This window comes from Protopterus annectens, chromosome 7.part1, assembly GCF_019279795.1.
Source record: "Protopterus annectens isolate FY-2018-M chromosome 7.part1, PAN1.0, whole genome shotgun sequence".
Taxonomy (NCBI): Eukaryota; Metazoa; Chordata; order Ceratodontiformes; family Protopteridae; genus Protopterus; species Protopterus annectens.
In genome coordinates this window covers 311,128,295-311,154,012 of record NC_056740.1, presented here as the reverse complement: position 1 = coordinate 311,154,012, position 25,718 = coordinate 311,128,295, and the positions used below count along the sequence as shown (strand labels likewise).

Here is a 25,718-nt window from a genome sequence, read left to right as displayed (position 1 = left end):
CTGGTAATAAGGAAAGAGGTGAGGAGACATACAGTACTTGAATCATAAAATCAGACTGTACAAAGCAACTGGTCCTTGTGACTATTTATACCTTGCCAGTACCCACCATTAGACCTTACCTTCTTTTTAAAATAGCAATAGGACAGTCATATCGGACAGTCATATCTGTGATGAATTTAGGAATGCCCATTCCATTTTTCTAGTTCCTTATTAAAGGAATATAGTGTGCCACATTGCTTGATCTGGAGAGCAAGTTTGTTCCGGTCTCTCCACCATGATTTGTTTATTTGCTGAAGCAGGTACAGATCTCTGGTTCTAAAGTTTTCAGGATTGTGATTTGTGAAAAAATGAGAAGTCTTGGATTGCCATATCCTAATTACCTGGAATACAAGGCATTGATACCCCGTAAGGAGTCTGTAGGACAATGAATCCAGGGACAAGGCCAACCAATAACTCAGGTCCTTTAGTCCCTTGATCTTTCTGTCAGAAACCTTTGTGGTCTCTCTAACTGCTTGATGTTTAGTAAGATATTTTATTTTATGATAGGACTGATCAGTATAGAACACAGAGGGGTCAGGACTTCTTTGGACCAGCAGGAATATCCTTTGCAATCTACTGTGCCAGACAGAAGGATTTCCTGATCACTGTTGCAACATGATGGTCAGAGAAGAGGGAGTTATCCACCCATGTTCCAAGGTCTACTTTCAGTGATAGTGGAGAATACTGCAAGTTTGGAGTAGATATATTTAAGTTTGGGGGTGTCCCCATACATGTTATTGCAGGAAGGCTTGTTCCTCTGCAAAAAACAATTGTTTGGAAGTGCACTAAAAGTGATTGTGGATGAAATATTTTCACTGAAATGGAATTCAGTTAAAAATGGTACCAATCTACTGACATGAATCCAAAACATGCGGAGTGCATCGGTGGAAGGAGGAATTTAAGAGGCTGTTTAGAGTGTTTGTAGAGCCTATGTCACTGCTGCCAATTATAAACCTGGATGTGTGCCGCAATCTGGAGTGCCTTCCATTTTACTTTGTGGTCTGTACGCACACACACGTCATCATCTTTATTTCAATATACACAGCCTCATAATCTTCTTCAGCATACTGCTGTAAGAGCAGTATGCACCTAACCACATATTGTGTCTATTTAGTGATAATGTGCAGAGATACATTTCAAATTCTGGCATCTGTATACATGAGTGTATATACCTGCCATTTTATCATAACAGAGCTTTCCTATTTTTCAAACTTCCTGTTATGTTGAGCTAGTGACTAGATGTAAACTAGAGAATGAAAAGCAGTTTCATCAAGAGAAGTGCCTACTAGAGATGCAGTTCTGAGCAACAGAAGACAGTGTAATGAGTCAAGCATTGCCACATCACATACCAGAGACACCAAGAAAGCAAGGGCCTAAGCAAATTTGCACTGTAATTATACGTTACTGTAATTATAACGAAAACAAATACACCCACCAGAGCAAATGCCTCTCCGCTAGTCTGAGAAAAGTTTGATTTTCGCATTTGGACATTATACATACTTTACTGTAAGCTTAGCCTTACACAGCTAAAGCACAGAACAGTGAAAGATGGGAAAAAAAACAGAAGCCAGTGTTACTATCAAGAAAAAAGTATTTTTCTTAAGTTATTGGTATCAAGTTCCTATATACAGTATCCTCAGATCTGGCCACAATATGGTGGGCAGTAAGATAGCCATCAAGAACTCCAAAGTACAAGCAGCAGCTAGTGACTACAGCCTTACACACTTGAAATGGCATTTGCCACTTACAACAGAATAGCCAGTGTTTTATTTTTATACCCCATTTGGGATGCAAATGCCCATTGCATGTCCCATAATTATTCATCTAGAAGTTATTCACCAAAGATTTTGATGCCTTTAAGAGAAGCCTGTGTAGTCTGTGGTCCCAGCCTGAACCCATAGATGGAAATAGTATGGCAGCTAATGCAAAGTATTAAGGCTATGAGTTGTTAATGAACTACTTTTTATAATCCAGGGTTTGATTCCTTCAGCCTCTATTTGCCTACTGTGGAATTCTGAGCAAGTCACTTAACCAGAGAGTGCTTTGAGCAATTGAGAAATTGGGTTAGGCTTCTTACTAGTCTCTTGGGGCACATGACTAAGAATCTATATTGAAAGTTTTGAACTAAGGAACATTACATTCTCTAAACATTAACGAGCTTGTTTGTGGTCTTCTACAGGTAATGTGGGAGGAAAGTGTATCCAAACTGTTTTCCCCTGTAGTAGTATGCAAGGGTATTAAAGTATGTTCTTAGATGGCTGAGGTCTTCAACTTGACCCGAGCATGTGCAGGTGTAGGGAATGAAGCAGTGCAAATGTGCAGATAAGCCTTATTAAACATATATTTACTCATTTTAAATGTTGGTTGGACTGACAACTACTGTATGCCAATGCTGGTTGGTAAGGCAATGACTAACAGTGCAGATATATCCAGTTATCCCAGCTAAGCTAGGCTCTGAGTTTCACACTGTTTATTCAGCTAATGTTTGAATAAATGTGCAGATACTTGAGATCCATTTAAAAATTAGATGGACTCTAAAATATTGTTAAAAGTTATTTTGACAGAGATGGATACGAAGTCTGGACATCTTTTGACCTGCTCACTTTTGTCTGTACTTATAGGGAGATCCAGTACCCATCAATCTGAGTGCCTGAGAGTCTTAGGCAAGGATGCTTTGGCTGCCTGAGCATATACAGGTGTAGTGGTGAGGGACTATTTATTTACAGTGGAGGAAGTAGAGAGAGATGCCTCAAGACCAAGCAAATGGGTAAATCTCTCAAAATGAAGGGTTGGAAGAATCTAGGAATAATGAGTAATTAGTAAACATGAGACAGTTCCTATACTGCTTCAACATACCCACTGTCAACAGACTGGTCAGCTGAAAAGCCTTAGCAGTTTACAGCTCCATGGTGAGGCATTTGGCAAATGTAATTAAATTAGTTTCCACAGAGATCAGTATGAGTAGTTTAAGCTCATACAGCTACCAACAGGATCTACAAGTATTGTTAATGGTAGGTCCTTAACTAAGAAGAAATATGGGGGCTGGAAGACAAGTGCCAAAAGTGGAAGTGGTAAGGTTAGTTAGGTAATGAACATAAGAGTTAAGGATGGTGCAGTAATGGTTAACAGAAGGGAACAAGTTAGAAATAAATGTGCTAGTAATAGTAGTGCAGTTTGGCTTGATTTGTAAGATAGGATATCAAACATAGTGGACAAACAGATAACTATGTAGGGATGATGACATAGCCAACGTTAAATGCAAGCAACACAGGGGAAAATTATACTAAATATATATACACATACATACATACACACATACATACATACACACATACATACATACACACATAAAACCACCAGAGAATAGCAAATTAACCACAAAAAAGAAGTTCAACAGATAAAAGCCATTTGATATCAAGCAAAATGTGTGAGCAAAAGTATTTTATTAATACACAAGGCAGCAAACAATGATTTAAGAGTAACAACATTCTGATAGAAAGAACAGCATGCATGAAACAGTCACATCATATATAAGACAACAAATACTCCACGAATTAGTAGATCATTAGACATCTTTCAAGTTCAAAAAAATAAAAATAAAAACTCTCTATGAAAATGGGCCAGCCCCAGCAGGGACAACCCAGAGAACAAAACACAGATAAACAAGTAAATCAAGTACCCTTTAAGATCAATAAACTCTCCTAACTCGTGGCAGTCCTTAATGGTTACAAAACTTAACTTTGCAGATACAAAATACTCCCCACAAAGTTAACATGCAATTGAGTTTTAGTGAACCCCCAGATGAGCTAGGATTCAGCAAGTGAGGCATAAAAGCTGGGTACCTGGTATATGGCTTCTGACACTGATGTAATGACTAGATCATCATTGGCTTTGTATCTTAAATCCCTGTATACAACGAATACTTAGGCCTGTGTCAGCTGACTGAAATGGACACAAGAGAACACTGGTGTAGCCACAGTAGGTAATGTGCACAGTTTCTGGCACACTATTCAGACCTCAACTTGAGCCAGAAGACCTCAGTTAAAGGAGGCACTAGTTTTAAAGGCATGCCATGGATCCTCCACCAACTACTTACTTGTAAAAGAAAGTTATTACTGCCAAAAGAAGAGTTGTTAGTAAAGAAAGGCCATAAAGTGCACAAAAACTAAATAAGTGAAAGTTATCAGCCTATACCCGTTGCACAGGGCATAATATATGCTTCTACAGGTTTATGGTAAGTGCCCCCAGGTGTTTTGCTACACCAGAAGCCTTCATTCATAATCTGAAGCTTCTAACTACTAAGGTCCAAACCTGAACACAGGATGGATCCTGTATTAGATGTGGATAACTTATATGGAAGAACACTGCATTTTGGCAATACACTGGCATAAAACCATTGTGTTATATGTAAATTTAGCCTTTTTTGAAATATTTAACTATTCTTAAGCCATGAAAGTCATCAACCCCTCCACATCATAGCTCTTGCTTATATGAAATGATCTAGAACTGTAGAGCAGGTCATGTGCAATAGATAATGTTTAGCTATAGCAGACACAAAGAAGTTATCTAAAACAATAGGCAGGGGATCTCTGTGAGGTTCCCAGAAAGGGACACAAACTATGATCATGCTGCAGCTGTTCTTCACCAAGTACATTTTCATTAATCTTAATTCATTGCAGCTTTCTAATATTTACTATGTAAAGCAATACTTCTGTTAAACACTGTGACCCAGGTCATAAAAATGTTCTGTGGACAAGCCCACTTACCCAATTAAAAAAGGAGAAGCTTATGTCTCTTCCCAGTGATAAACTGGCCTTTGCTAACTCACTGCAATTCTGTTGAATAATGAATTAAGCACATATATTTTCATTTCTCAAGGGCAACGTACCCTACTATCTGACAAGTGGACTTGAGGGTTGGGATTTTGGGTCTATATTAGTACACGAATGTTCGAAATCGCAAAAGCTCTAATGAGTGAAAATGCTGTTACTCAAAGTTCTTTTTTTGGGATCGCAGTACAGTGAAGATCAGAATATTTGACTCTTTCCTCACTGTAGTGCAATCTCGGAGTTGGAATATATATTTAGTGGGGGGTGTGGGGGTGGGCCACCCACAATAAAGAGTTTGAGTTCCGACATTTCCGGTCATTAGAGCGTTCGCGATTTTGAACATTCGGTGTTCTAATATAGACCCATGGTTTTTGCCTATTATAACTTCTTTCTGCAGGGTTATATGGTATAACGTTCATTTGTCATAAGAAATATTGGAGCAAGTAGTACTTGAAGTTAAACAAGTATTTGTAATATGAGGAATTCAGTGGCAGATTTTATCTGGTTGTCTAACTCAAATACACAGACAGATCTAGTGACTGAATAGGGTGCTGGGGATGTCAAGATGCCTAGTTCACATTTGTGCATCCAATGTAATGTTTTGTTTTTTTTTGGCTTGAATCCCACCATAACTTGAAATTACATCATTCTAAGGTGCATGGTGTGTCATCTGATGCAAATTTCTAACTTCAGACACCATAAAAAGTGATAAAAATACTGCTGATTGAGTAACAACTACCTATCAGTTCTAAGGCACTCATTACCACCTACCAGCCTATTCTTCATCCAAAATGCATACAAAATCAGTTGTAGTGTTTCCTACTTACCTGTTAGTCACTTCTGCAAAGTCATCCATGCCAAATCAGGATTCTATTAGGTGGCACATATGACTTGAAGAGAGAATACCTATAAAGATTCAATGAAAACATCAGATTTCATTTTTTCCCACCCACAGTAGGATGGAGGTAGCCAAGAACCTAGTTCACATATTTTACTATGGTCAGATTTAAACATCACTTTAGATAGACAAGCTAAAATGGCATTTTGTCTTGACATTCAAATGTCTCAAAAAGGTGGCAAATATCACAGACCATATAACTTCACTTTAGTAGACAAAGCAGTAATCCAGGAATTCAGGTGAGATATTCTCATACAATATACAAATATTGGGTTAGGATTTGCCTAGGAAGTTACTGGTCCATCAGCTGGGCATCAAAGGTGATACGGACACTAGAAAGATTGTGCCCAAAGGTCAATGTGTGTCGCATGTCTTGTGTATGAGACACTGAGGCACTGTAATGGGTTCAAGTTTTTTATTGTACATAAAGATATCAGGAGCTGTAACTGGAACTTACATTTAAGCTAACCGACTGATGCATTACTTCAAACACACTCGCATATGCATCTCCATTCTTATCTGCATTCACTCTGGCTGACTATAAAAAATGGCACTGATCTTGCACGTGCTCACTAACTTATATGCACATGCCATCTAGCTACAGTGGCTGACTAGGTACAATACACACAATGATCTACATCCTCCCTCTTTGATTTGTTCGACATGCAATAGGAGAACAAAATACAGATTAGATATCGCATTAAGATTTAACAACAGATTAATTCAACTCCAAGTCACTCTGCATCTCAGAATGGGTCTGGATATTCTACCCAATCTGGTCACATGAAAAATTTTGACTGGGCTTAACAACAGGGACAGTCTCTGGGGAGTTTTTTTTTTTACAATTGGAACTTTGGAGATTACATCAGGATTACTTGAAGATACACTGTCCTCTGGAATTTGAAGTGTAGAGTCGCTCTGAGAAAGAAAATCTTGGCACAGGCAATCTGCTGTGTCACTGGTTCAGAGACTGGTAATATGTATCTTTGAATCCTCCTGAAATCCATTTCATCAGATTGTACGATTTAAAATCTCAGTTCATTACAAATATTGTTGACAATTCCCACTCGGTCATATTCTTTAGATGTTTGCATTCTCGCAATCTCTCCTTATCTTAATGGTCTGAGGGGTTTGCTGAATTTATCATATTACAACTTTTGTGACTGGCATTTTTTTAAAAGTTGAGTTTTGATCATTCTGTTGTTCTTTGCATTTGGAATCAATAATTGTTTACTGATCAGAAGAGTTGTTCTAGTCTGTCTGGCCATCAATCTCTGAGCAGGTAAACCAAGCAAATTATCTTGAGGAATGTTTCTGAGTTTAGAGTAGGTTAAGAAAAACATCTGTACCAACTCTCTTGGATTTCTCCAACAAACATTTCACACTTGGAACTGCACTCTCAGCTAATCTATTGGACTGTGGATACTCAGGACTACTAGTAACATGGACAAAGTTCCAAGACTCGGCAAAAATTCATGAACTGCTAACTTGTAAACTGTGCACCATTGTCAGAAATGACTGTGTGGACTACCATGAACAGGAAAATGTCTCGTCAATTTCATAATGACAGTGCTGGATGTTAAGTTAGGAAGAAGGTCAATTTCAAACCAATTTGATAAGTAATGTTGACCATTCCAGTCAAAAATATCAGTAGCAACCATCAACCACTGCAGTTCAGGAATCTGGTTTAGCTAAAGTGGTTCTTTTTGTTGGTGCAATTTAGCACTGTTATAAATAGAACATGCTAGAGTTTTCTTCTCTATATCTTTTGACATAGAAGGCCAAAATACTATGCCTCTTGCCCTTCTTTTGTTTGAATCGGTACCCAGGTGGCCACAATGCAAAATTTTGATATATTCCTGTTGCAATGATGTAGGAATTAGCACTTTAGGACCTTTCATGATGATTCCATCTTCCATCATGAGCTCATCTCTGTAGGGAAAATACTTCTGTATGTCAAGTGGTAAACTAGTTTGTCGTGCTAGCCATTCTTGACTGATAACATGTTTCAGCTTCTGGAGAATTGGGTCTGAAACTGTGTGATTTCTGAGTTCATAAAAACGTGATGAGGAAAAATGTTTGACTTGCACAACTTCAAAGTCTGCCTTCTCGTTGTCATGCTGTTCTGTTGTTTGTCAGGGTGCTCTTGACAAAGCATCAGCAAAGTATAGAAATTTGCCTTTTGTATAGGAAATATTGAAATTGTACTTTTGCAATTTTAACATCATGTATTGCAGGCATGCTGGAGCTGTATGTATTGGCTTTTTCAGAATTGTCACTAGAGGTTGGTGATCAGTCTCTATTTGAATAGGTTTTCCATAAATATAAATCACTGAACTTTGAACATGCGAACACTACTGCCAAAAGCTCTTTTTCAGTTTATGCATATTGCATTTCAGTTTGGGTTAAAGTTCTGGATGCATAGGCTACTGTTATGCCTTCTTGGAAGACATGCTGCACAAAGACCATACTTTAAAGCATCACACAAAAGTTACAGGTTTGTAAACATCATAATATCTCAATATGAGTGGACTGGCAATTTTCTGTTTCAAACCATCAAATGCTTTTTGGTGTTGTTTCAACCAGGACAAGTTTACATTTTTGTGAGTCAGTTCATATAAGGGTGATGAAAGCTCACTCAGGTCTGGGATGAGCTTTCCTAAATAGTTGACCATACCAAAAAAAATGCTGCAAAGATGTGACATTTTCTGGAACTGGCATCTCAACTGTTGCTGCTTGTTTAGATGGATCTGGTTGTAAGCCAGACCTAGTAAACAAATAACCCACATAAGTAACTTCTTTCAGTTTGAATTTAGACTTTTGAGGATTATGTTTAAGATTTACTTCATGACCACGGTCTAGAACTTTCTTGAGGTTTCTACCATGTTCAGCTTCACCACTGCCCCCTACAATAATGTCGTCTACTCATACCTCTCAACTGTCCAGATTTTCACCTCATATTTTTGGTCTGCTCCTCATAACATTTGTAGTTTTCTGGATTTTTGTGGCAAACCAGTAAGGACTGACTTCACTAAATAATGACAGGCATTTGAGTTTCAGACTTCATGTCCATCACAAAATACATGGTAAAAGTAAGACCTTCTATTCTAACAACTTTCTAAGCTGATAAGAGCAATATTTAAAATGTGTCCCTATTTTTGGGGCTTTCTACCCCATTATTTTTGTCATTGTCCAGATTTTTTGTTCTAAGAGGTTGAGAGCTATGCATCTACTATGATAGCACATGGATAACCTGAAAAAATTTGTTCCATCGCACGTTGAAATATTTCACTGGCATAATTTATTCCACATGGCATTCTCAAGAATCTGTATATACCAAATGGTGTACTGAAAGTAAACAATGAAGATTTGTGATTCAGCGAAATTTGCCAAAATGAACATTTTGCATCTAAGACTGAAAAAACAGTGGCAATCGGCATGACAGCGGTTATTTCTTCTACTGTGCGCATTGGATAATGAGGACATTCAAGTGCTTTTTAAGTCTCTCGGATTAATACATATTTGAATATCATCTGAGCCCTTCTTATGAGATACGACCATGGAGGATACCCATTCACTGGGTTCTTTTACTGGGGTTATCACACCTAAATTCACCATTTTGTCAAGCTCTACTTTTACTTTGCTCTGCATTGCTACCAGAACCTTCCTTACTGGTCTAAAAACTGGGCTTACTTCATGGTTTAACTTCATGGAGTATGTGACTGGAAGTTTGTTAAGCTAGTCTGTGAAAATATCAACATAGTCACTAAAAATATTCTGTGTAAAACTATTGATGTTGTTCAGATTTAGATGGTGGACCTTTTTATTAAATGAAATCAGTCCCATTCTCAAACTGTCTTTGAAGCCTAATAATCACTGCATGCATCTTTTGACTACATAAAACTGCAAGTCACAGTTGTTCCCAGCAGAATGGTATGTGAGAACTACTGCGCCATCAGTTTGAATTTCTTCACCACCATAAGCAACTAGTTTTGCACACTTTGCTGAATCAAGTTTCTCACCAGCTCTTACTTCGGCAAATGTGTGCTGATATAAAATTGCACTTAAATCCAGTATCTACTTTATGCTCTACAGGCTCCTCATTAATCTGAACAGTACAAAATATTTCACTTTGCTGCCAACTGATAATCTATTGTGTGCTCTTCTCAGTCCAGGTTTTTGGTTTACTATTGTGTTAACTATTTCATCGACCACAGAAACATCATCAACATAGAAAGTTTGCTCACAGCTGTCTATTTGATCTACTTGCTTCTTTGGATGCTCTCTTTTAATAAAAGTATGTGCCAATTTAGACTTGCAAAGCCTTTTGAAAGGATTCCACTTTTTACATTTAAGACTCTGTTGACCAAAAGATAAGTACTTCTCTCATTTAGGTTCATGACTGCCTCCAGAATTATGACAGCTAGCAATAAGACTATAGCAGCCCCATTCAGTTTATATATTTTTTTTAACTTAGCTTTATGTTGTACACATTCAACATTCACACTGGCAGACACTGCATGCAAATTTCTCTCATTCGTAAGCATATTCGTATACTCTTCTGTAAGCTCATCTATTGCTCAATGTTAAATCACTGTCTTGAAGCAAAATCTTTGTTACTGCATCATTAACACCCCACACAAGCCTGTCTTTTATCAACTCATCTATCAGATCACCACATCGCTTTATTTCTTAAGTCGGCAATATATGCTACTATAGTTTTGATTTCTTGTGTAAAACATGCGTCTTTCAATTGTAATATTCATTTGAGGGGTACACATTTCTCGAAATTTATGTTTTAAGCACTCAGGGTCTTCCAGCGATTCATCCTGTATCACAAAATGCTGGTTCTCCCCCTCCCCTGCATACATGGTATGTGCATACACAAATGAACAGATAAAGCCAACATAGGTCAGCGTTTTGTATCTGGAGTGTAAACACGCTGAATTGGATATATTTATAAAGAAACCGCCTATTTTTAGGTAGAGTGTTGTATACTGAGTGTATACATGCTGAATGTGGTATACTTATAAAGAAACTGGCAATTTAGGTGGCGTGTTGTAAACAGAGTGTAGACACGCTGAACTAATTTAGCCGCTCTTGTGTTTGCCAACTGTAGCAACATGGTACGAGTGTAGTGCTATCTCCGAGCCTATTTTTAGTAACCATTTCAGCATCTGATAAGCATAAGGAGGCTGTTGCTTATTCACTGTTGTAAAACTCAATGTGAAGCACCTAACTAGCCCCACAATGTTAGTGTTTTAAGAACTGCCTACTAGTCGGCAGTTGGAATAGTTCAGAGATCTCGGTGTACTTAATTTGTAAAACTGAATCTACCTGGCTTTATCTGTACTATTCAACACCTTATCGAAGCTGTTACCCAGAATACTTTTATGTTTTTTTCTGGTCTTTTCTGGAAAAAGATAATATACCTGGCTAATGTGCTTTTGTTCTCTACCTTGAACTGTAATTTACCCAATTGAGAGTCCTTATATTAGGTTAACCATGTTATGGTATATAATCTGTACAATAGCATTATAACACTGTTAAAACCTTACCTAGATAGCTATAGTGAACCCACTATGTGCTTGTGTTGGTCCATTATCAGCTCTCTATTCCTGTTCTAATAGCTTAAATACTACCACCTAACATAGCTAACGGGCTTATTTAGTTCTATACTTCCAAGGCATTGCTACTAAGATTATTGACTGTATTTATATACATTTTTAACCTTAGTACCATTTTTAGTTGCCTACTTTTTAATATACTGTTTTCTTCACCATATTTCTTTTTTCTCTCACTATATGTACCTAGCTCTCCATCCTGATTTTTTCTGCACCAGGGTATGCGAATGTGCCCTGTTTGATGACCACAAACCATAATCTAAAATTATTCCTGCTGTCTCATCCCTAAATCCAGGAATAGCGCCTAACTTCTCCCTAAACCTCAATCCCTCAAGGAAGCAAGAAAGTATGTGTTCTGCTACTAATGTCTGTTAACAGTTATTTTGCATAAAATAATACCAGGTGTTTAAGCATACCTTCTTGCCAGGATAGCCAGCAGCCTTACCCCTCATTACTCTTTAGCCCCCATACTTCCCCCCTCTTGTATCCACCTTATTTATCTCCAAGCTTTTCCCTCCCCACTCCCGGACCTGCTATCTCCATTGAGGAGCTACTCCTGCAATATAGGGTTTCCCCACTAGTTGGTGCCCTTTTCCTAGTTCTGCCTTCCTTTAACATTGATCCTATTGTCTTAGACCATAGCTCACAGGCATCTATTTTCTTTTCTTGCGTATACTGCAGTCCCACTCTTTCCAAAGTCTCTGTTAATCAAGCTACTACTCTCTCCACTAGTACTACTATTCAGTTTCTTATCTCTTTACTTATCTCCACCCACACCCACTGACAGCAGTCAGCACTCCACTGATTGTTCTCATTCATCTTCTTCCTTACCTTGGCTCTACCTGCTCTGTTCGTACTGCGGGCTCACTCAGCTCCCCTACCCTACCTCCAATTCCCACCCACCCCAGCACTCCTACTTTTATTCTCCCCTGCCCACATCCTCATTCCTTACAACCAATCACAAAGGGCAAATTGTTTAAGTGCTAATAACTAGTACACACCCAATTCATACATTACCTACCATTTCCTGCCTCCAAATACTTCCACAATGCCATCAATATCTACTATATCATACCTGAAGCTTCTACTCTTATTTTCCCTCTTACTTTTGTTAACTATACCTTACCTATCTACCTTCTATGAACACCTCAACTACCTAGGTTTCCACCACCCCACTAAGTAAACCTCCACACCAACCTTTCCAGTCTCTCAGAACCATTATAGCATACCCTCCACATCTAAACTACCTGCTAGCAAAATATCACAGCCTGACTCATATCAGGTATAATAACTCAAAAGCAAAGAAATACCAGAACCTAACATGTATAGTCCTAAAACTAACATTTAAAATAAAAAACACTCCTTAATAGATGGGAGACATACATCCAAATCCCGGCCCAAATTCTATCAATTCTCCAGAGCTCCTTACCCCAACACCCTCACACACACAGACCCTCACCAGACCCCCCAAACTCACTACTAATTGCCCATCTCAACATTCGGAGTATAAATAATAAGGTTACCCACCTACATGCTCTCTTGGATGTTCATTCATTTGACATCCTATGCCTCACTGAAACTTGGCTAAAACCAGCAACTCAAGACAATGAAGTCATACCACCCAGATACAATATCCTAAGGCTAGATTGTATAGCTAAGAAGGGTGGGGGTAGCTATCCTATACAAATCTGAACTACAAGTGACCTCTGTAGACTCCAAACCACCTCTAGATAGTAATGCCGAGTTCATTATTTCCAAGGTACAGCTCAATAAATGTAAAGCCATCTATATCATCTGTGTCTACCTTCCCCCAGGAAATAATACTAATACCCTTGAAGACATGCCAAGCTGGCTGTCCACTAACTATCCCCAAGAAACCATAGTCCTCGGTGACTGTAATATCAATTGGAATAACTGCACCTCTGAACAACCTACTGCCTGCATTAACCTATATGATTTTACTGAAACCATTACCTCTCCCACAAGGACCAGCAAACCCAACAACAGAGATAGTACTTTAAACTGGATTCTCATTAACAGTCATCACCAATTATACAAGGTAGGGACCCTCCCTGACGATCTACGTGACCACTCTCTCATCTTTACAATCAGGGATAAGACTGACATTCCTAACCTATCCACCTACAAGACAGTAAGGAGCAACAGAAATTTTAACCCTGGCATCTTCCAAAGTTATCTGAGGGCATGTGATTGGTCAGCCCTAAAACATCTTCCACTGAAGTAAGCAGTAAAACACTACATTTTTAGCCATTTTAGACTGCCATGCACCAATACATACTATTAGAACTAAGATTAAACCAGCCCCATGGATCTCAAAAGTAACCAAACAAAAAATCCTACTTAGAAATAAATTCTGGGCCAAATGGCATACTACAAAAAGCCCTGCAGATCATGCAAAATTTAGACAGTTAAGAAATGATACAAAAAAGCCATTCTGTTAGATAAAAGAAACTTTTACTATCAACTCCAGCGAACCCATCAAAACAAACCTCAAAAGTTCTGGGCAGGCATCAATAAACTTTTACACCTTGGTCGTTCTGTCACATCAACCCCCATCAGGCACTAACCATGAAAACCCAAAACAAACTGCCAATACCTTTAACAATTTCTTTACAGAGACCATCCAGTCTCTTGCCAATCAACTATCTCCTGACAGCTCTAGCCTGATTACTGCTATATCCAGCTCACTCTCCTCATTTCACTTTCAACCTGTTCCTACATCCTTTGTCTGTACCCTTATTCACAAACTCAAACCAACCACCCCCTCAGCTGATCTATTACCAGCAGAATATTTACAAAAAGCTGCAAAAGCCATAGCCTATCCCATACTCATCTGATTAATAGAACTATAACTGAAGGAACCATCCCATCTATCTGGAAAATTTCACATATTATCCCCCTACATAAAGGTGGTAACTCCAATGAGTTATCAAACTACAGATCCACAGCTATACTATCACCCCTTTCAAAAATTATGGAAAAAGGTGTACATAAACAACTGCTAAACTACCTTACCCAGAACAACCTACTAGCTAATTGTCAACATGGTTTTAGGCCATTTCACAGCACCACCTCTGCCCTCTTATCCTTCACAGACTGCATTAACAAAAATCGTAATAATAACATTCTCTCCTTAGCCCTGTTTATTGATCTCTCTAAAGCCTTAGATATGGTTAACCATCAGCTACTCATAAATATACTTAAAACCCTCTCACTAGACTCACTGGCAATACAATGGTTCCAATCCTACTTAAACAATAGACAGCAGGCTGTACTAATGGATAATAACTTATCCACCCAGCTTCCCATTGCCCTTGGTGTCCCTCAAGGCTCTATATTAGGTCCTCTCCTGTTTTATATTTTTATTAATGACCTACATTCTGTAATTCCACTAGCTACCTGTATACAATATATAGACGATTCCACATTAGTATGCTCAGCCACTTCTCCATCTGATCTACAGACTCTAACGCAAAAGGTGTTCAATACAGTTGAAAAATGGCTTATACACCATTGCCTCATCTTGAGCCCCAAAAAGCAAAATTCTTACTATTCACTCCAACTAGTAGGGCCTCCCCACTTAACTTTACTGTTATATCAAACAATGGTACTATCATATCTCCTGATCCTACTACCAAACTACTAGGGGCCTTAATTGATAACAGCCTCAACTTCGACACTCATATTAGCAATACAATAAAAACAGTCAACAAAAAACTCTGCTTCCTTTACAGGATAAAACCCTTCTTGACTCCATTAGCTAGGACTACCATCGCCCGCACCCATTTAATCTCTACTCTCCTCTATGCCTCCCCTATATTTACTAACTTGTGTAAAAATAACCTTAACAAGCTAGCAATCTCCTATAACAATATTGCCAGATTTGCCACTAGCTCTGCTTTCAGAACCCATCACTGTCATAATCTAGAAAAACTAGGTTGGCTAGAGTTACCAAACCAACTACTATATAACCAAATAACAGTTGCACACAAGATCCTGTATCAATCTACTAATACCCCAATGCTTAATAACCTTATCACCCCTTACAATAATCTTAAGACCCTACGCTCATCAAACAAACTACAAATAAGCAACACCAACAATATGGCTGGTGACTCCTTGTTCTCTAACACTGTTGGACCTGGAACTCACTCCCTAGTGACCTAACCTTGCTTTCCTCAATATCACCTTTTAAAAACAAACTGAAACTATACCTCAAAACACATTGGTTATGCCTTTGTGCTAACCCTGACTAACCAAGTAGGTACCTCTCTGTTAACCTTTAAAGAAAGAGTGTTTTCATATATTAACCTCTTGTCATTCCTAACATCTTCATGTACTATTCCCTAAATAATCATATATTAACCTCATGTCATTTCTTTCATGTTCCTGTATTATTCCCTAAATCATTATATGTACAAATAATCTTAAACCAGCAAGGTAAAGCAATGTAAAGAATTGTTTAAGATGTAACTTGATTTTTAGATCTGTCAAGTAAAATAACTATTATTTGTGTTCATTGGAGCTTTTCTCTCCGGGCCTCTGCTGAAAATGGACATATATCCAGTCAGACCAGCCCAGTCAACAAATGTAAAATAAATAAATAAATAAATGTTCCCTCTCAATGGCTTCCGAGCCAGCTAAATTAACAAGTATGAATGCCTTTCTATATGCATCTTTATCAGAAAATGCAGCCTGTATGAAAATATCATATTCTTACTCAAGCAGTCCCCAGTTCTCAGCAATATTATCATCAAACACTAGGGGTCTAGATCTACAAAATCCCTCTGCTATAACAAGATATGTTTAAGTGTAAGCATAGACCAGGTACTTGTAATTATGCTCAAGTACACAGCAGTATCTCTGAAAAGGCGTTACTTTAACACTGAAAACATTGTGAACACTCCAGAAACTTCGGATACTTCGAAAAGTTTTAGTTAATGGGAAAAGTAGTACATTGTGAAAAAAATCCAGTTGTTTTAGCCTTTTCGTACGACTTAACACTTCGTAAATTATTTTGAACACTTTTGCATTTATTTCAAATAACAGCAAAACAACCAGCAAATCAGCAACCGAAGTCAAAAGTTGTCGAAGAATATGTTTAATACCAAAGGTAGGTTAAAAACATCCAAAAGTAGGTTAAAAACAACCACAATTTATTTCAAATAATTTTATCTCTATGTCACAATTTTGGACATTTTGTTTATCTCGGTAATTATTTTGAACACATTGTGAATGCTTCGCCACACATTCAGCAACTGAAAAATCATTTAAACGACTTTATGTACACCTTTGAATAACTGCTGACCTGTTTGGGACTTCGCTCCTGTTTATCCCTCCACTTCTAACTTTGTCCCTCATGGTTTGCAAGCTGCTTCAGTTTTGGATTCCATTCTGACACCATGTCACATGTGTTGTGTATTCAAATGAGGCACTGTGATGGGTTTAAGTTGTTTACTGTACATAAACACATCAGGAGCTGTAACTGGAACATATACTTAAGCTGACTGACTGACTCATTACTTCAAACACACTCACATGTGCATCTCCATTTATGCCTTCATTCACTCTGGCTGACTATACAAAATGGCATTGATCTTGCACGTGCTCAGTAACTTATATGCACATGCCCTCTAGCTACAGTGGCTGACCAGGTACAATACACACAATGATCTACAATGTGATAACCCAGAAAACAATACCCTCATTGAAATACCATGCCTGGTGAATTTACTGAATTTCAGCAGATATTATATTTTAGATCAGCCATCATATAAATGGATTTTTCAGATGGTATTTAATATATAATGGCATAAACAAAATAGAGGATAGGGGGGCTAGTCTCACTGTTAATACATGCAGCTCCAATTATGATCCAAGACCCAGTTACAATTATCTATATTCTTTGTTGCACAAATATGTAATTAAATGAAAGATTGTTCCTTGATGGTCCTGCTGTAGGTGGAGTGCCATAATTTCATGTTGAATTTCAACTCCATCCCCATTCTCTGCTTCAACATAAGATAGACAATATTTTTATAAGGCATGTGGCAAAAAAACAGCATTTTCATGGATAAAGCAATGTTTGGAGATAAATGTAGGTCATGCAGGCAACTGGTAGCCTTAAAGGTAGACCGGAAAGCCATTGTCCTTCTGCATACTGAGTGATTGGGATAATCCACAGCTTGGAAAGCTTAACCATGGGTCTGAGGGGGTGTCTTTACACACTCTTACAGCAAAAGAAGCTAGATCTTGAAGACCATAGTCATTATATGAATGGGCCTTGTCAACAGCAGGCAGTTTTCAGTAGAAGAATTGTAGCCAAAGTGGCAAGGAAAGCACAGCAAGTGGCCTGGGCTGCCAACCACACCAGTACTCATCTGTACTGTGGCCAGTTCTTCAGATTAAACTTGAGAGCGAGTACAGATTACATGAAAATGGCACACAGGCAAGTCATCAAAACAGTGCCTGAAACATAAACAGAATAATCTACGGATGCAGGCTGTATAACTGAAAATTAAGGCAGGGAAGTCTGAGCTGGCAGGTTTGGGTCTCTCAGATATGTTAAACAACAAAACAGGCAAAAACTTGGCCACAGTAAAGCAAATTAAAATATATATATATATATGCAGACACAAAGGGCAACTTCTATCTTTGGATGTTGCAAGCACCTAAGACACAAAAGACATTTTAGACAGGGAAGTGGGTAAATTAAGCTAATTATCAGAAAAGATAAGTGATTTTTCTGTCTCATGTTTTATTAAATGCAACACAATGACCAGCACTTATGAGCACTGCATTTAAAAAAATACAAATATACCCACGTTAATAACTGGAACTTGTACAGGCATTCCCACAGCCCTCCAATTCCAACTGGCACTTGTACAGGCCTTCCCCAACTTTCCAATCACAGCTGGCATCTGTACAGGCCTTCCCCAACTTCCTAATCACAGTTGCCACCTGTACAGGCCTTCCCCGACTTCCGAATCACACTTGGCACTTGTAGAGACCTTCCCCAACTTCCCAATTACACTTGGCACTTGTACAGACCTTCCCCAACTTCCCAATTACACTTGGCATTTATACAGGCATTCCCACAACCCTCCATTCACAACTGGTACTTGTACAGGCCTTCCCCAATTTTCTAATCAAAGATGGTGCTTGTACAGGCCTTCCCCAACTTTCCAGTCACAGCTGGTACTTGTACAGGCATTCCCCAACTTTCCAGTCACAGCTGGTACTTGCACAGGCATTCCCCAACTTTCCAGTCACAGTTGGTACTTGCACAGGCATTCCCCAACTTTCCAGTCACAGTTGATACTTGCACAGGCATTCCCCAACTTTCCAGTCACAGCTGGTACTTGCACAGGCATTCTCCAACTTTCCAGTCACAGCTGGTACTTGCACAGGCATTCCCCAACTTTCCAGTCACAGTTGGTACTTGCACAGGTATTCCCCAACTTTCCAGTCACAGTTGGTATTTGTACAGGTATTCCTCAACCCTCCAGTCAGATATCTGACCTGTTTTGCTCAATGCATATATTATTTTGTAAAAGTGTTGTCTGCAACACCTTTTGTCGAATAATTCCAACATTCTTCCACCTTAAGGTAAGATGTCATGCTGTGCATCTGAGTTACTTGTTCAATCAGCTGTCATTTGGGCATAAAGCCTTTTTCCTCATTTCAAAATTCCACATATATTCCAATAACCAAAAGTAAAACACCCAAGTGGAATCCAGGTTACAGATGAGCAGAGACTGTAGTCATTGTACAAATCAAAGTGAAACTTCTGCACAGATATTAAACATAATATCACAGCAATGCTCTCTCTCTCTCGCTTTCTCATATAGATATAAACAAATAGCCTTGTAATTCACTGTAGCCACCTAGCACAGATTAATTTCAACTACCACAAAGCATCCTTTGGTCACATTTTCTCCCATCTGAGAGTTAGCCCTGGCCTGTTCCATACCCTGGCTTGTTGTACAGTGTTTCAGTCTTCTCCACAAAGCTATATTAACGCCATCACGTGAAGCTATGGTTCAGTTCAGTTTCCTATGTGCCAAGTTTTACTGTACGTATCAACTTGTCCTTACCCTTACAGATTGCACTAACATAAAAACCTACTATCTCGGTTGGCTCACCATATATGTGATTAATAATGCAGGAGCAGCAGGGTCAAATAGTATGCTCCTGGTCTGATGACTTTGCTTTTGCTGGATAGATGCAGCTGTTAAATCATGGCCTAACATACACTCCTTAGAATAACCTCCAAGGCACAATAACTCTTAGGATACATTTGGATTGCATGGCTGAGCTTGTACAGGCCCCAGTGGTCATTAGTCTAGTATACCCCTATGAACCTGCAGCATCACCTAAGTAACCCAAGTTCTGGGGTAAGGAAATGGGGAGATGACGCAGCATAAACAAGTTGCACATTCCCCAAAAACATCTTAGCATCACCCAGCAAACTCATCATCATATTTGAGGAACGGTGTTCAATACAAACAGCAAGCTAGTGGAGAGCAGCTTACAGAACAATAGCATGTCTAATTTACTGATTGATAAACACCTTATCACACACAAATGTGCACACTAAACTAACCCTTAACTCAACACACCCAGACACTAGAACACACAGAAATCACACCTTTTATATTGAGGAGGCAACCCCTATCTTACTCCCAAAAACTAATAAAGCCAACTCCAAGACTGTACTTAACTTGGGAAAGTACAGCGTGGAACACAGGATTGCACAAACACCCTACTCACACTACACTCATACAGCATACACTTTAAGCCCTACCTGCACACATTAACTCGTAAACTCATAAGAATCTATCCACCATACAAACCCTTACTTTGTCCCTCACTTTTGTTTACATACACATACTGCTAGCCTACACACGCTGCAGTCACTGTCAGCAAACGCACACCTCACTCACATCATCTCCATACTCAGACACATGCATATACCAATCAAATCAAAGCCCCAAACACTCTCACTAAATGACATTTACACATACACACACACAGACGCACCAATGCAATCAGCATCACCCTAACCTACACACACACACACCAAACCCAATCATTCCTCAATCCCCTAGCTTTACAACTACCCATGCACAACATCCTTTTAATCACACACGAAAACTTTGCACACCAAAATCTCACTTCTCCTGCCCTTTAACCCCCCCCCCAAACAAACACATATACACGTGTGCGAACCTGTAATCTCTCCTATAATCAAAACACTACTATATAGGATAAATTCTACCTACCTATACATACCCATGCTTAAGCACACACTCTTGACAAGCATATACTCGACTAATGCACATGCTCACTGAGGATGTACATTCAGTCAGCACACCACAATGAACTGAAACTTGAACACTAGTTGCTCAATGAAGAGATCAGTCCATATTTGCTCCTTAAACAGCTATATCTGGTTATACAGTCTATACAATAAAACAAAAATGTATGAACAGGAATTCCTGCTGGTGAAGGGAGAGGTATAAAGAGATATTCTCCACTAGTGACCTAAAATGAGTGGTGGTGCAAGTTCAACATGTGTCTGTAGATCTCTCAGAATGGGACTGGGTGATGGAACAGAGTTCTGAGGCAAAGGATGGGGATGGGGTTCTGAGATCCAGAAATAAGACGAGATTAGAACTCACCAACAGGTGTTGCTGCAAGCTGGTTACTTACAGTCCTGCATATTTAATTTTTTTACTTCTTTATAACTTTGTTAACTTGGTAGGTGGATTGCTCCATAGACCCATTCCAGTCACAATCCAGGCAAACCAGTTACGAATATTCCTATGTACATACATATCAACGGCTGTATATGAAAATAACGTACACAAATTTAAGCAGACAAGAGGGTAAGTACACTTAGATATCTTCTTGGAAATTTAAGAGTTAAGAGACTCTAAGCCTATTTAGAAATGTTATTAACCTAGTTAGGCAAAAAGGTTCTTCACCTTTTACATCAACACATTTTTGGACTTAACTTCAAATTGTGTATGGCATGATGGCATCTATGAATTTTAGATTGTCTTAGGGAACTGGGGTAGGATAATTAACCACCATCTATAAAGCAGGTTTTTGATACACAAGGTTGGGACTAAGTAGGTCAAAGTACCTCAACTTTTGAAAGCACCGCTGTACATAAGTGCAGTAGTCCATAACGTTAAGGATGTGATCGCCAGTGAATTTTTCATGGTAGCAACAAAATTGGACTCTTCACTGTTTGCAGTACTGTGTTTCTGTAACAGTATGTCCAGCAAGATTTAACTGTCTTAAATACTAGCACATTTTCATATTATTCAAAAACAATATGCAACATAATCTTACTGTAAAATACTAGAAAAGTTTGCCACTAGTGTAAATGTTCATACCAACCAAAGATGACCAAACTTAAGCATTCAACCTGTAACAAAGCCAAAACTGGACATATCAGCTAAAAAATGCAAGGCCTGGTTACTGCAGGATGCTAACTGTGCAAGAAGCAAAATGTGTTCAAAATCTTTGTCTTTATTCAGCCTCTCACAAAATCTGGTTCCACCTAACTTACACTTTTAGCTATATACAGACGTCAAGCCAAATAGTAAGATCCAGCATTAAGTTCCAGTTAGATCTGAGTATGCTGTAACCTGGTTACTTCCATAACACCTGCTGGGTGAGTTTATAAGTACTTCCAAAGCCTTGGATTTCTGCATATCTGCATAGTGTCTACAGTGACACCTAAAGGATGGAGCTAGTAATACAAGAGACGCAAGCTCCTTTGTAGTGTCACAACCTTTATGGATATCTATCACAAGAATTTGGTATGGGGGAGTGTTCTCCACAGTAAATGCTGGATAATCCTCAATTCTAAGGCTACAGAAAACACAGGGGCCCATTAGGTATTAGTGTCTGTTCATTTCTTGAATCGTGGTATGTAGTGCTGGAAGCAGATCAAAATTGTGGAATGCTACCCCTTCAATCAACCCCCCCATGCCTTTCAGCTGTCCCATATTTCAGACTAATAAACTAAGCTGAACTCATTGTAGGATTTCTTAAGACTATAACAGAGTGCCTTTGTGTAAGCTTATCCTCCTCATCACTGTGCTGAGGTTGAAGGTCATTAGTCAGCAGCATGTTGTGTGCAGTAAGACCAGAACTCCATTTCCCACGCACACTTGAGTGTCACTACTCCTTCACAGTGCTATCCATCATTCATTGTGAACATGTTACACAGTCCGAACTACGCTTAAAAATCTTTTTAGGAGGGAAAAGGAAACAAGATCAAGCAGCAAAATGATTACAGTCACTCATGGTATGCATCTATTCATTGTCTTGATAACACTGGAATGACGTATGTAAGTGTTTTGGGATTCTCAGCCTCACTGCAACTACAAGGAAAAAAAGAGCTGAAGTTTTAGGAAATTAAGGCAGAAGTGCAATTTCAGCAATTAGATTCTGATGAAGTGAAGAGCTAGAGGTTTTATGACTACTTGCAATGCATTTGTTTTATTTGGATAGGCTAAACATTATTCCATTATTATTAAAAAAAAAAAAAAAAAAAAAAAAAAGAGAAAAACAACAGCAATGACCAGCAGATAATAGCAAAGATTTAACCACCTCTACCATCTTGGCTAAATGCCTTCAGAGAGCCCATCAGCCCATTAGATGCAAGTATGTTTTAAGGGAGAACAATGCTGTATATTTAATTTCTTCAGTTGCAAAAAAAAAAAAAAAAAAAAAAAAACACACCAAAATAAAAAACATGGATATACAGAACATAAGGCTGTTTATTTATAGAGCACAACAGCAAGCATTTTGTGCTAGCTCATTTTAAGTTAACAAAGGAAACATTAAAAGTCATATGGCAGCAACAAAGGCTGTACATTACACTACAAGAGCACCAGGATTCAAGTCATGTCATCGGAAGGGAACATCTGCTAGATGGGCAATATGAAGGTCATAGATTCCTGCATCAGAATCAGGATTTAGCTGGCAGTCTGATGTAGTAAATCCCCGTTTCTGAGAGCTTATAAAGGAGGCACAAGAAGAGAACAAATCTCCTGTAAGCAGCAGTACACAGACGGGAGGGTTTCCAACTCTGCATTCAGTAGGTAGCATATACGAGAGTGCTGTATTTTAAATTTGAAGTCAGACTAAAGTACACATGGGGTGAAGGGGTCTCTCATCATCAGTTTTCCTAAGGACTATATATGTTTTAATAGATTCATTCTTTTGAATAATGGTAATATGTTTTGTAATGAAAAATACTTGAAGCATTAACAGGGAAAAAAAAAAACACTATCCTTCCTTTGTATTGCAATAAATGGATGAATTCCCTACCCCCGCCCCCTGCTGTTTTAAGAACAGAAGGAGGGAGAAATGAGATAGCAGTGATGATGCAGAATTCATCTGGTGTACGTGCACGCTGCAAGTCAGTGTATCACTTTATAATGTTCTTTCATCAGCTATTTCTCCAGATAATCTTATACAACAGTTAAACTCTGAAATGCACTTCCCAGTTTTTCTGCATTACCAAATCCAGAAATCTGGTTTTAGCCTATGACGAATATCTTCACTTTTTTTTTTCTATGAAGCATCGAGAAAGAGACTCCAAAAATTCCTTCTCTACCATCCTAAGTATACCACATAACCTCTTGCCACACCGTAGAGCTTAAGGAAAGCATTTAAATGTAAGTGAAGGTGTGTTTTACAAAAATGCAAACCCATCCTGTCATAAATTGTCCCACTGCATTGTGCAGCAATCGTCTGTGTCACTGTTAGGGAATATTTCAGGAAGAGGAAAGCATATTTTTGAACAATGAACAACTTTTCTGATATGAAAGCTGCTGAAATCTCAAAAACTGTGATGAACAGATGCATATCTGCTGGAGATATGACTGCTTGTGGTATGCAAAGCTGGAAGGAAGGAGTAAAGCCATCCTTTATAAAACTCACACAAACCATCATCCCCAAAGAAATGCATGCACAGCCCATAATATGATTTTAATGTAATGCCCTACTGCAAAAACCGTGTGCTAATTTTCTGATAAAAGTAATGTTGCCCCTCCTCCCAAATGAATGCAATAACCAAGGCAACATCTAAAAGCTAATCTTAGCAGTGTTTTATTTTAAAGAAGAAATACTTGTACAGTAAGTGTGCTCAGCAATTAACTGGAACATAAATATTTAAAAACTATATTTAAAAAAAAAAAAGTCTTACCTGAGCTGTTGTCCTTCAGCACAGCAGGCATTGTTTTCTAAGGATATATTATTTCTTTTAATATATAATATATATATATTTATATATATAAATATATATATCTCTGTCTATTGAATGATATAAAAATAATCCGAAAAGGTAATTAAAAAAACAGATGACTAAAACTGAAGATTCAGAAGCAATCTACAAAGCACTTGAATGTGAGTCGAAAGTATCTCATTGATGAGGTTCAAATATTAAATAAAAATCTTCAATTAGAGAAGCAACTACTGGTGCTTCAGTCCAGATGGTCCACAAAAAGATGCTGTCTGCCTTTGTGCTTTACTCCTCCATTATATGAACTCTTGTTACAAGCCCACAGCCTGCAAGAACTGAATGAAAATGCTGCTTCTATGTACCACACACGCTCACATATTCTTCCCCCCCCCCTTTCCTGCACTGATTGGCTAAAGTTGTTCAGCATAGCTGCTGTCATTGAGGGATAGCCAGCACCTGCTGTATGTAGTGCAAGGACTGTTGGTAAGTGTAGTTCCTTTGACCTGAAAAGACTGTTCAGGACTGCAGTCATCCTGGTTGTTAGCATTTCTTGGTTCTGATTTACAGATTTTGAAACAAAATAAATGGAAAGTGATTTTCCTTCTTAATAATCTTTTACTAACAATCATTTCATATTCATTTTCAGTGTGGCAGACAGTCTGATTTTATTAAGCATGGTCTACAAGGAGCTGAAGAATCATTCACAGAAAGTGAACAATTACTTCCTTCAGCTTGCTTCTCATGCAAAAGCACATTTCCAGTTTGGAAATATATGGTCTGTTTCAAAAGTAATGCAGCATGGATGACTTCACTGAGCAAAATGCAGACTAAAAGAAAACCTTGTATATTGTACATGCATTAAGGCAATGGGAAAATCCAATGACAAAATCTAGTAGTGCAGATTTTAAAATTATATTTGCGAACAAACTTAACCCACTGCATTTAGACATCTTAGAAGTGTTATGAAATGCAATCTTAGTCAGTGTAACAGCAATCATTCAGTCTAAGTTGTCATATCAATTCACCTATTTATATTG

At 38.4% G+C, this 25,718-nt stretch overlaps 1 protein-coding gene across 1 annotated transcript in view; it reads right to left on the bottom strand.

Annotated features, from left to right (window-relative positions):
• Positions 1–25,029, bottom strand: part of LOC122807744 (sodium- and chloride-dependent creatine transporter 1-like) — a 992,499-nt gene extending 967,470 nt beyond the window's left edge. The window contains exon 1 of the mRNA XM_044078732.1: positions 24,646–25,029. Within this exon, the coding sequence (XP_043934667.1) occupies positions 24,646–24,676 (31 nt within the window). The 5' untranslated portion in view covers positions 24,677–25,029. The remainder of the gene's footprint in view (positions 1–24,645) is intronic.
• Between the last annotated feature and the right edge of the window lie 689 nt (positions 25,030–25,718).